The sequence below is a fragment of the Xenopus laevis genome, chromosome 9_10L (assembly GCF_017654675.1).
Source record: "Xenopus laevis strain J_2021 chromosome 9_10L, Xenopus_laevis_v10.1, whole genome shotgun sequence".
Lineage (NCBI taxonomy): Eukaryota > Metazoa > Chordata > Amphibia > Anura > Pipidae > Xenopus > Xenopus laevis.
In genome coordinates this window covers 49,053,190-49,066,163 of record NC_054387.1, presented here as the reverse complement: position 1 = coordinate 49,066,163, position 12,974 = coordinate 49,053,190, and the positions used below count along the sequence as shown (strand labels likewise).

The 12,974-nt window shown below is 38.9% G+C and overlaps 1 protein-coding gene across 1 annotated transcript; it reads left to right on the top strand.

Moving 5' to 3' along the window:
- Window positions 1-4,452: 4,452 nt before the first annotated feature.
- LOC108702011 (WAP, Kazal, immunoglobulin, Kunitz and NTR domain-containing protein 2) lies at window positions 4,453-7,414 on the top strand. The gene is made up of 2 exons (XM_018237014.2): window positions 4,453-4,797; window positions 5,909-7,414. The coding sequence occupies exons 1-2, from the start codon at window positions 4,624-4,626 to the stop codon at window positions 7,412-7,414; spliced, it is 1,680 nt and encodes a 559-aa protein (XP_018092503.1). The 5' UTR covers window positions 4,453-4,623.
- The last annotated feature ends 5,560 nt before the right edge of the window (window positions 7,415-12,974 follow it).

The following is a 12,974-nucleotide window of genomic DNA, read 5'->3' as shown; positions in this document are numbered from 1 at the left end:
AAACAAATTTTGTAAAACTTTAAAAGGAGTACATTTTAGACAATATTACATAAGATAAGACATTTAGATGAGACCCGCAGACCTGCAGGTATACCGCACCTTAAAATCCTCCCCTCATTCCGCAAAAAGCGGGTAACCCGTGGGTACCCGACCCGCTGCAGGACTCTAGCAGGTGCTGCTGTTGTTTCAAATTCTTTATAGTGCAAAAGCTGCTAATATCTTAAAAAAATTGAAAATGACCAGTGGCGGACTGGGACACCAGGGGCCCACCCAAAAACCTTTGACTAGGGGCCCACCAATTAATCTTAGACCAGGGGCTCACTCTTAGTAGTATTATTATTCCTCTCCTCACTCAACCTCTATTCTCCTAGTCTCTTTTCTTAACATACTATAATACTATTATCTATTATTCAATCTCTTTAGCCACTTTGTTCTCATAGAAATAGGAAATGACCATTAAATAGGCCACATGTCTAGCAGCATAAGGGCCCACTGACACCTTGGCCCACCGGGACTTTTCCAGGTATCATGGTGGGCCAGTCCGACACTGAAAATGACACATGCAGAAGAGCGAGGCCCAAGAAGCAGCTCAGCACATTTTTCTACTGAAAGCCCTGCATGTTCTGCCCATGTTTGTTTCTAGAAAGAAGGGATTACTTGAAATGTAAAACATGACTTTCCCTTTTAATTGTTATTATTAGGATCTGGATGGAAGCAGAGAAAGTGATACCTCAAAGTATCTTTGAGGTCAGAATGGTGGTGTAAATAAAGGACTTGTTCCTAAAATAGGGTTCTTTGCAAGGCTCATCAGTCACCTGTAATTTGCCTGCCTGAATTGTTAACAACCAAATTGTTCCTAATGTCATTGTGGGGTTCGCAGCATGATTGTGCTGTTTGCAGCAGAATGAAAAACGAAGTCTTACAAAGTATCATCCCAAAAGCTGAAAGAAGAAACTAAAATATATTATGAAACTGGTTTACTGAAATCTACAGTTTTGTCCAATTTCTTCTTTGAAATGGCAGGTCCCCTATTTGATGGTTAGCAGAAGTGGCCCACCCGCTGGGTGCTGCAAGAGAGCCGTGAATGGAGCGAGCTATTAGTTACACAAGTAGAGCTGTGTAGAACAAATGTATTTTTGTTGCCGCTGTGTTTGGTGTCCAACCGTGTGACTTTGATTATGTGTCTGGGAAACAGATTAGGCTGTTTGGTACTGACCTGGATAATCTGAAAAGGACATTATTAATAAGCATCTAACAATCGCCGCCTGCCACCTCGTCCTGTTCTAATGGCATTCGAAAAATCCAATATCTGGAGCTGTTTGTCAGAAGCAAAAGCAGAGGCTTTATTATGCTAAGTTCTGCTAAGAATAGGATTTCAGTGGGACAAGACAAGCGTTCTCGATTCAACAAATCCATTAAAAATGTTCCCACAATTATAGAGGAACCCATTTCTTTTACACAGACGTGTGCTATGGCTGCTTGTGACCTACAAGAAATGAGCGGGTGCCGGCAGATGTCACCCACGATTTGCACACGCCTTGCATTGTCCTTCAGTCCTACCAACCTTTGCCTAAATATCAGGAAAGAATAAAAGGCTCATATCAGTTTATATTTTATCACTGGTCTTGTAGTTTTCAAGATTATGGGGCTGATTTATTTTTAGTTTGCAATTAATACTAATATTATCACAAATTGTTTCCTAATGGCACTTTTTTTTGGCAATTATTGCACCAGTTTGGCCAGGAAATGGTTGGAATAAGAAAGATTCAGTATTCCCAAATATGTTTCTTTTATTTGCAGTGGAACAACACTTAGGGGCACATCTACATAGGGACGAATATCGAGGGTTAATTTTCCTTTGATCAAAAAAAAAGCTTATAAAGCCTATGGGGACGTTCCCCATAGGCTAACATTGATTTTCGGTAGGTTTTAGGTGGCGAAGTAGGGGGTCGAAGTTTTTTTTAAAGAGACAGTACTTCAACTATCGAATGGTCGAATAGTCGAACGATTTTTAGTTCGATTCGAAGTCGTAGTCAAAGGTCGAAGTAGCCAATATGTTGGGGAAAATGTCTAGATAATATGAAAGGGAATTCCTGAAAATGCACTGGACCATAATAGTGTCAGCTTTTAGAAGTTACTTTGTCCTGCAGCTTAATATGTTTGACGTAACGTAAATCTATATTTCCGCAGTTCTTTGTTTAGCTGTTCAAATTACAGAACTTGTTTTTTTTAACACAACATAGCATAGTATAGGCTGAATACTTTGGAGAACTCTCTTTTGGAAAGAATTCTGAAATCAAGAGCTACCTATAGCTTCTCTACAACTCTCTACTGACAGATTGGATCATTTTTTTTTCTTTAGCACATTGCTCTAGTTCTCCTTAATAAGAAGGATTCCTTCTCCCAATGGCAGGTTCTAGATCGACAAGTGTTTCCTGGCATTTAGATATGGCTACTTCGTAAAAAATATACGCTTTTTTTAAAAAAGAATTCTTATATTAGATATACCATGCCCTGGATGATTGAAAATCTTAATAGTCATATAAACTTTATAGTTTTTTGCCATTCTTGAGTGCTGTAAGTGTGCTTTAGGTAACTGTCCTGCTGGAAGACCCAATGATGGAGACCCAGCTTTCTGACAGTGGGATTAGCCTTGCGCTTTAAAACATCTTGGCAAACTCATGATTTCATGATGCAGTTCCGAGACTCAAAGAACCCAGTTCCAGGGGCAGCAAAGCAACCCTAAAACATCAGTGAACCTCCTCCATGTTAATTTGTAGGGGTGGGATTCTTTCCTATGATTGAAGGTTTACACATTTTACTGTAAACAAAAAGATTTTGCGCTTTACCAAAATACCTCTAATTCTATCTGATTTATCTACGGGACATTTCCCTGGAAAGAATTTTGGTTTAAGTTGTGTTTTGTCAAACTCTTATCAGGATTTCATTTGTTTGAGTTGAAATTCTCATACCTTGTGCCTGAAGGTCAGCATGAATCCGTCTGGCAATTGATAGTTTTTTTTCACCGCTGAAACAATCCTTCTCTAAAATCCATGTCCATGTCTGGGAGGTTGGCTACAGTACCATGGGCCTTAAACTTCTTAATAACTTTATATATGGTGGACATAGGATCATTCAGGTCTCTGGAGATGGACTTGAAGCCTTGAGTTTGTCCACGGTTTCCTAAAATGTTCTGTCTTGGCTCCTCAGACAGTTCTCTGCCTTTATTTCTTTTCTTCTTCTTTATGGTTCACCCAGATAATTCTAACTTTTTTTGCCCAATCCATTTTAGGATTTCCATGTGGAATAAGAGGGTTCTTTCCCACTTCTTTTGTTGCCCCACCACAAGAAATACAAATGTAAATATCATGGCATTATTTGAAAAAAAGAACAATTTGGCCAGAACTGTCAAAAAGTCAAGAGCCATTGATAAGAATGTCATTCCATTAAAACACTTTTGTCAAGAAACTGTTAATAAATGTGATAAAATCAGAACTGCTGAGAACCCTTCGAGATTTTCTAGTTTACATTTTCATAAATCAGTCTCCATAACAAACTTGGATTACATTTATATATATTTTCATGTCCTTTTTGTGAAGGGATTGTTAACCTGCCACGAAATGTCCTTAGGGGAGATTTCTTCCCCAAAATACCATAAAATTAATGTCCTCAAAAACAAACCTTTCGTTCAACTCAAGGGGTCTCTTTATCCATTTGCCAGAGCTATTGAGCTGCCATTGTGACATCCTTCATTCTTTAATGTACATCCAGCAACATCTTTGAAAGTTAAGGAAATAGTATTACAATGTTAATATTCGTCTAATCAACCTCCCCTTTAAAGTGCTGCCACTTATGGTAGTGGAAGAATTAATCCTGGATATCGACGACGTTTCTTTAACCATTTAGCTGTGAGTGGCGAGTGATCTCTGCTTTCAGTTTTACCGATGATCTCGGATAAGGAAATGATGTATAGATCTACAGTTGTTTCCAATAATGTTAAATCATATGATTTCCATCTCTGAAGTATGCCAGAAATCCACAACAAAGCACAATGGTCTTCTGTTACCTAAGAAAGCACAGGAATTTATTAATCTTTGAATTTCCTTTTTTTTTTATAATAAAGCTTTGTTATTTATGAAATCATTTTATTTTTTTAATTCTTACATAACAAAATAATTAAAAATGTTTTATAAAACCTTTAATTTTAAAAAAAATATTTAATGCATTAACTCTCCAGTTTTTTTTGTTTTTTTTTTATAAAGCAATCATCCGTAAACAATTGTAACATGTGACTAATGTAAGGCTGTTCCGTTGTGGCCATCGGTACACACTGAACCCATTAAAATATTTGCAACACTCTTTTTTTTTTTTTGGAAAGTCTAAAACCCAGCACAAAAAAAGTGTTTGTCAAAGAAATCAAGATTTAATGATTTGATTAATGAAGTGATGGAATAATTTGTTCAGCCTGCGCAGCAGTTCCATTAATAGGGTCAGTTTTTTTTTTTCTTTCTTTAATAAGTCGAGTAAATCCAGTTCAGTTTTGATCAGACTGGGGAGTTCACTAAGTCTGCTGAGGGTTTCAGGAGCAAGTAGCGTAGCAAGTACAGGAGCATAACCCTAGAAATGCGGTGGATATTTTACAATGCTTGGGTGTGGGTCCTGCTCACTATTCCATTCCAAAGTGAAGCCATACCTCCGATGAGATATTCTCATGCAGGAATCTGTCCTAATGATATGAACCCAAATCTTTGGGTAGATGCGCAGAGCACTTGCAGGAGAGAATGCGAAGATGACCAGGTAAGTGTAGATGCATACGAATACAGAGTCTCTAGCTAAAAAAGTTTTCTCCAAAATCTACATGTACCATGATGAACATGGGAAGCCTGGCTCAATCCAAACTCTAGAAACAGATTTACTATTTCCTCCTATTGTATTTAACATTATAATTATGTTCAGATTAAGGTTTGAATAACAGACTTACATCTACAAATTAAAAATGAGATCTCGAAAACAAATTGTTAGCAAATAAAGTCTAACTGAACTATTCAGATATTTTGTTAAATATGGAGTCATGTTAGGGGCAGGTTAAATATTTCCTCTTATTGTATTTAACATTGTCAATATGTTTTCATTAAAGTTTGAATGATAGCATGTGTTTATATATTATATATTAAAATTATGTTCAAATTAAGCGTTGGAAAGCAGATTTAAATTCACAAAGAAAAATTAACATCTGGTAAACGAATATTTAACAAATAATATATAAATTCATAATTCTGATCTTTTGTTAAATATTGAAAAATGTAAGAGACGGGGTTTAATATTTCCTCTGAATATAATAAATATGTGTAAATTAAAGTTTAAATTATAGACACTAAAATTTACAAAAAGTGAGATCAGGAAAAAGTTTTTTAGCAACATATAACAGAACGGGTGATATATTTTGTTAAATATTGTTTAATAATTTTGTTAAATATTGTATTATGTCAGGGACATGTTTCCTCTTAATGTAGGTATAATATTAAGATGTATTTTTATTTGCTGGAGTTGAAAGACAAATCACATTGTCACATTCTTTGAAATATGGAAGGTGTAAATGTATTATATACTGCATATCCGACCTGTAAAATTTCAAATATATAAACTTTTAATATGGGTTAAAATAGTCAAGAAATAGCATTATCGTTATTTAGTCTTTCAAGAAATTGTCTATAAAATTGCATGTAGAAACATAAAACATTTTGAAACTGTTGGTGAATTAAGGAAAATAATTTAAGAATTAGATGGATTTAGTTGACTCATGACTGATGTGCTTGCTGCTAATTCAGTGATAAAACCTGACATTTTTATGGTAATGTTTCTCTTTCTTTGGGGGTCACTGAGTAAATGCTTTATTTTTACTTGTCAGGAATGCGAAACTTATGAAAAATGTTGCCCAAATGTCTGTGGGTCAAAGAGCTGCGTGGCGGCACGGTACATGGATGTCAAAGGAAAGAAGGGCCCGGTGGGAATGCCAAAGGAGGCCACGTGTGATCTCTTCATGTGTACACAGCAAGGCTCTGAGTGTGAAATTTGGGATGGCCAGCCGATCTGTAAATGCAAAGACAGGTGCGAGAAAGAGCCAAGTTTTACTTGTGCATCTGACGGCCTAACATATTACAACAGGTGCTTCATGGATGCGGAGGCTTGCACCAAGGGAATGACACTGACTGTAGTCACCTGCAAATACCATCTCTCTTGGCCTAATACTAGCCCAGCACCTTTCCAAACAACTTCAAATCCAACCATAGCTTCTCTGGAAACTACTTTTAAAAATGGCATCCCTCCCACCTTGGTGAACAACCCTTTTGAGAAGATGGTCGATGTAGGGGATACAGTGAGCTTCCATTGCGACGTTACTGGCAAACCTATGCCAGAGATCACCTGGGAAAAACAGGTTGACGGAAAGGAAAATGTTATAATGCGCCCTAACCATGTTGTGGCAAATATAGTGGTGACCAACATCGCCCAGTTGGTGATATATAACACACAGCTGCAAGATGCTGGGATATATACATGTACTGCCATGAATTCAGGAGGGGTAATCAAGGTTAACTTTCCCTTATCTGTGAAGGAGGCACCAGTCAAAGAAAAGTCCACCAACAAGACATTTTTTCCAACAGATGAGTGCCTGAAACCCCCAGACAGTGAAGATTGTGGGGAAGAACAGACTCGGTGGTATTTTGATGCCAAGACAAACAATTGCTTTATATTTATATATGGCAACTGCAACAGCAATCTGAACCATTTCGACACGTATGAATCGTGCATGTTGACCTGCATGAATGGGCCTGTCAGTGTCTGTAATTTTCCAGCTCTTCAAGGTATGTGTAAAGCATACAAGCCGAGATGGGCCTACAGCAAACAGTTAAAACAGTGCCAGTCCTTTATTTACGGCGGATGCGGAGGGAATGAAAACAATTTTGAAACTAAAGAGATCTGCGAAGACATGTGCCCCTTCCCTAAAAACCAAAAGTGCAAGATCTGCAAACCCCGACAAAAACTGGTGATGAGCTTCTGTAAAAGTGATTTTACCATCCTTGGCCGCATAACAGAACTGACTGAGGAATTTGATTCTGGACACGCTCTTGTCTCCGTTGAAGAAGTTCTGAAAGATGATAAAATGGGACTGAAATTTCTGGGCAAAGAACCACTTGAAATCACTCTGCTTAACATTGACTGGAGCTGCCCATGTCCCAATGTGACACTGGTCAACAGTCAGCTGATCATTATGGGCGATGTGCACAATGGAATGGCTACGTTAAAGCCTCACAGTTTCATTGGCATGTCGAATGCCCGACGCATAAGAAAGCTGCGTGAAGTCATTCACAACAAAACGTGTGACCTTCTTAAGGAGATTTTAGCACAGCCTTAACAGCTGTCAGTGCAGTGTTAGTTCAGTTACCTTCCTAAACCTGATGATGTCAATTGTATTGTCCATACATCGCCAACATTTTTGTGGCATCAAAAATTGTTCTGCAAACTGTTTTCCCTCAAGATCTCATTTCTTTGAATGTGGCCCTCCAACATTCATTCTCCTGGATCTGTAGCAATCAGAGAGCACTAATAGGCTAGAGTACTGTATATATATTTTTACTTTGTCCTATTGTTGCACCTCTCCTCTTAGCCTAAAGTCACGGGGTAACTGGCAGTAGGACACAATGAGAGGAACAGAAGCCCAAAAACAATGGTAACCCTTATGGTACCATTGAGATTTCCAGACAGAAATGTATCATTTTCAAGTAGTTCATCAGTTTGACTTGTTACAGTTAGCAGTAGATAGGGAGCAGTGTCAGATTGGGGTGTCCATAGCCCACTGGGTCTGTCACCTGGAACTTCCAAGCACCACCAAACCCCCTCTCTGACACACACAACGTACCTTACTGTGTACTGAAATCCTTGCAGACCCTATCATGTGGGAAGGGGGAGGGAAACCAGGATAAGCGCTGCAGTTCACATCCAGGAGAAGATGAGGGTTGGCAGGGGCCCACTGGGTTTTTATCTCGGTGTCCTGCTGGCCCAGTCCGACCCTGATAGGGAGAAACTTGTCAAGGACACAGGTCCTAGATATCAGACATTATACTCAGCAGTGGACTGCTGGGAAATGATTGATGTCATTCCTCTCGATTTAACTTTGTATCAATATTTGCCACAAACCATCAGATGATTATTCTGCAGTCATTATACCTGAGTTGCAGTGCTGAGAGCTTTAACCAGAGGTGGTTATTTCTTAAACAGTGGTGTAACTAGCGATTGGCAGGCCCAGGTAAGGATGTGCACTTGGACCCACGTCGGACCACATTCTCTAAAGAATTGCGCGGCAGCACTGGGGCACATATTTCAAGAAGTTCCCCCTGTCCTCATGCCTGTGATAACACTTATCATGGCTCCGTCAGGCAGGACCGCCATCAGAAATCACAGGGCCCCATACGACAAAATTTCCTGGGCCCCCTGGGCTGCGCACACCGCAAGCCCCACCTACAGGTCCGCCCTCCCCACCCCACAGGTCCGCCCCCCACCACACAGTAAAAAAACAGAAAAAATATTGGTGGCTAGGGTTCCCACATGTTAATAAAAAATAAAAAGATATTGGTGGTCAGGGCCTCCCATAAAAAAACATTTGTGGCTGAGGCCCCCCCATTAAAAAATATTGGTGGCTAGGACTCCACATGAGAAAAAAAAATTGGTGGCCAAAATTGGTGGCCAGGGCCCCCCCCACACATTATAAGAAAATTGGTGTCTAGGGCCCCTTAAACGTCCATGCCTTCCCGAAGTCAGCAGCTCTCAGAAAGATGGGGGGCCGGCTAATCAAGTGTAGCGTTACCCTCGGGGTCCCCTACAACTCTCCCCCTTGTCCCCCCCCTGATGGCTGCCCTGCTGTCAGGCCCCAAGTAGGTGCACCCCCAGTAGTTACAGCACTGATCTTAATTTTAAGCGAAGGGAGGGATTTGTCTTCCATAATTTGTTTTTCCTGAGGTTTATTCATTTGTCTTGGCCAGGTTTGCAGTAATCAACAGCAATTAACTATTGGATTAGTGTAGTTAGATTAAGGTGGAGACATTGCTAATTTAATAAAAATCACTAAACTGTAGAGGATTTTTAATAAAATGTTAGTAAATAGTCCTTATTTTTCCCTTACCAATTTGTTTGTGAGCCTAATGGTCCTGTTTTTCTAGATGCTATATTTATCTCTATGTTTCGCTTATCTATCATCTACTTATCCACCTCTCTCTTCTTCTATTTGTCTTGCTTGTCTGTATTTAACATCCTTCTAACTGTATCTATTCGTTTATAATTTGACTGTATCAGGCTGTATATAATCTGTTTATCATCTGTCTGTTTTTTCCACTCTGTAAAATCGATTGAGACCCACATGTTAGTAAACTTGTGTACTATTTATTGAAATAACTAATCTATTGACCTACTATGTGTATGTTTTTATGTCTATATAATACACAAAAGCCATGAATATCCTGTAAATTATATCCTTATAAACGGTGAGTTCTGATGTCATCAGTTATAAACGGTGAGTTCTGATGTCATTTCTGTCACATGACTCACTGAAATTTGTGTATTATAATAAATAAAGTACCCCCAGTTGTAAAATATGAGGATATGAGGATATTAGAAGTTACCTCGGAGTTCCATGACCTGTATAAAAACACTCGGCCTTCGGCCTCGCGTTTTTATATGGTCATGAAACTCCTCGGTAACTTATAATATCCTTATATTTTACAAGAGGGGGTACTTTATTCACTATATATTTCTATATTTTCTATTTTTCTGTTGAGTACAAATGTATAATCTTTATATAATTTTTATGTATAATTTTTGCACCCATCCAGGGGACCTCTTCTGGCCTCCAGTTCACCACTCTAATAACCAGCTCACTAACACTTGAACTAGCTATTGGAATAATTTACTGTTCTTTTGTTTTTAATTCCATTTGCTGATAGTGTTTTGACTTGTGATTGGCTACTGCATTGAGTAGCTTAAGATTTTCACTAGAGTTATCTGACAGTGTTTATTCACACAATCGGCTTGAAAAGATAATAAAATATTGATTTTAAAAAGTATTTAGATCAATTGTTATTACTGTAGTCATATAAATATGTGCATGTAGAAGCAGGGCACATGTAGAGAAAAAGATACCAGCACCAGGGGTCTTTTTGCATCAAAAAAGCAATATATTGTGTTGCATGTAAAACCAACGTTATCCTTTGTGTGGCAACACTTATGTAGGGCATCCTTCAAACAAAAGAAATAGTCAGGAGGAGCTCACTGTTTGACCATATTATCATAACTGATTAAAGGGGACCCATCACCCAAAAGAATTATTCAAAATCCTATTTTATCACATTAGTCAAGCAAAATGAACTTTAATTACACTATATAAATTATTTAATTCTTTCTTCCTTCAGTCTGGGATTACAAAATTATAGCAAGCAGGCAGCAGCCATTTTGTGGACACTGTTATTAAGACAAGTCTTGTATCATCTCAGAATCTTGTTTGTGCACCAGAATGGGGGACCCGATTTCCATCCCCATGCTCTGGTTACACAATTAAATGGTAAAGAGAAAGGGGGAATATGTGGAGAGCAGTGACATCTAGGAAGTGCTGAATGGAAAGTGAAAGTAATTGTCTGCCCCGCCTCTATGCCACTGGCATAGAGGAGGGGCAGACAATATTTGATTGACAGCTGAGATTTTTAAATGAGCTTACAACAGCTATGAATAAATAGAAATTGGATTTCATGTTTAATTTGAAAAGGACTTTTATTATACAAATTTTTGTGTCTGGGTGACAGGTCCACTTTAACTTGGGACTCTTATAGAAAGCAGTGGTTGGCAGATATTCTGTAGACCTTGAGTTATTGAGGAATTTCTTTCTATGAAAGATCTCTAGATCTGTGCCAGCTCTTCGAAAGACCATGTAGACCATGTTGACAACATCTCTCCATGGGTATGTTCTACCTTTGTTTTTCCTTTGAGGATGGGGTGGGATGTATATGTGGGTGGTGGGCAGAGAAGCAAAGGAGGACGTTGCCAAAAGAATCAGGAAACCCTTTGTGAGCGACATTTTACATGCACATTTCAAAACTCCTTTACATCACTGGAATGTAACAGAGACAACCACCTGAACTAGAACTCAACCCAATCAAAGCATCCACTAACTAAAAACATTGGAGTATTGGAAGTGGTGAACCAAACCTTACATTTGTTATGGTATTATACTTTGTGCTCCCCTGTCTTTCATTCTTATATGTGCTATTCATTCTGCTCTACTGTTTTCATCCCATCTTCTCTATACATTCTGCTCCCCCTTTGCTTCCACCATTGGCCTCATTTAAGAATTCGATTGCAATAATACACTAGGCACATAAACTCACACAAATTTCCACAATTTGTGACAATTGACACTTATGACATACTAGGGATGAACCAAATGAACCAAGTTTTGTGATTCTGCATATACTTTGTGAAAGATTCGGGCCGAATACTGAACTGAAATCATTGTTTGCATATGCAAATCAGGAATGGGAAGGAAAAAAAGAGAACTGTGCACTGTGTCTGTGGTTAAAATTTTTTTTACTTCTTTGTTTTGTGACGAAAAGTCACATGATTTTAAGGATTCGGTTCAGCCAGGCATACACCGAACCGAATGCTGGATTCAGTTCATCCCTACTACATACACATCAGCAATATTGGCATTAGTGTGTTTATGGCAGTGTGCATGTAGCTACAACACACTAAGGGGCCAATTCATTAACTTCGAGTGAAGGAATAGAAGAAAAAAAACTTCGAATTTCGAAGTGTTTTTCTGGCTACTTCGACCATCGAATGGGCTACTTTGACCTTCAACTACGACTTCGAATCGAAGGATTCGAACTAAAAATCGTTCGACTATTCGACCATTCAATAGTCGAAGTACTGTCTCTTTAAGAAAAAACTTTGACCCCATAGTTCGCCACCTAAAAGCTACCGAACCCAATGTTAGCCTATGGGGAAGGTCCCCATAGGCTTGGCTAACTTTTTTTGGTCGAAGGATAATCCTTCGATCCTTGGATTAAAATCCTTCAAATAGTTCGAAGGATTTAATCGTTCGATCAAACGATTATTCCTTCGATCGTAGTATCTGCGCAAAATCCTTCGACTTCGATATTCGAAGTCGAAGGATTTTCATTCCCAGTCGAATATCGAGGGTTAATTAACCCTCGATATTCGACCCTTGATGAATTTGCCCCTAAGAAAACCCTGGAAGTAACATCTTCTCAAGGGAGATGGCTCCAGGGCAGCCTTGTGTATGTGGGCTGTGTACTTTGGACCTTGCAGACAAATTTACATGCTCTTTATTGGAGCGAGCTGCACAAAATCACTGGCGTCCAAAACATGATATAAGGTGTGTGTATGGGCTCAAGTACCTCAAGTACAAACAATTTGTGAATGTTTATTAATGAGCCCTCATTTGTTTTACTTATCCACCACTGCTCATTCTGAACTGACCTGTTTTCAGCTTTCCTTTATGCCATTTTCTTCTCTTTTCATCGTCTTTTTTTCTGTCTTTCCCTCTGTGTAGTTTTAGAATTCAGCTGGTTACAAATGTATAGAGTTTGGGCTAAAGGGGTGGTGCTATCTATGATCTAGATAGGATGCAGGAACTTCATGGAGCTTAATGGACAATTAGATATTTCCATATTCACACAATTCTATTTAGAACACATCAGATCTCTACTTTTCCTTTAAATTTAATTTAGTGCAATATTTGTATAGGGACCCTGAGGTTTGGGCAGGGCAGCCATCAGGGGGGTACAGGGGGGAGAGTTGTAGGGGGCCCAAAGGGTAAGGGGGCCCAGCACGCCACACTTACTTGATTAGCCAGACCCCCATCTTTCTGAGAGCTGCTGACTTCGGGAAGGCATGGACATTTAAGGGGC

Bases quoted from the DNA above. Each gene is read 5' to 3' on its own strand.
- LOC108702011 (XM_018237014.2), top strand. From the start codon at position 4,624: ATGCGGTGGATATTTTACAATGCTTGGGTGTGGGTCCTGCTCACTATT. The intron at 4,798-5,908 runs GTAAGTGTAGAT...TTTACTTGTCAG, and splicing joins GAGAATGCGAAGATGACCAG to GAATGCGAAACTTATGAAAA.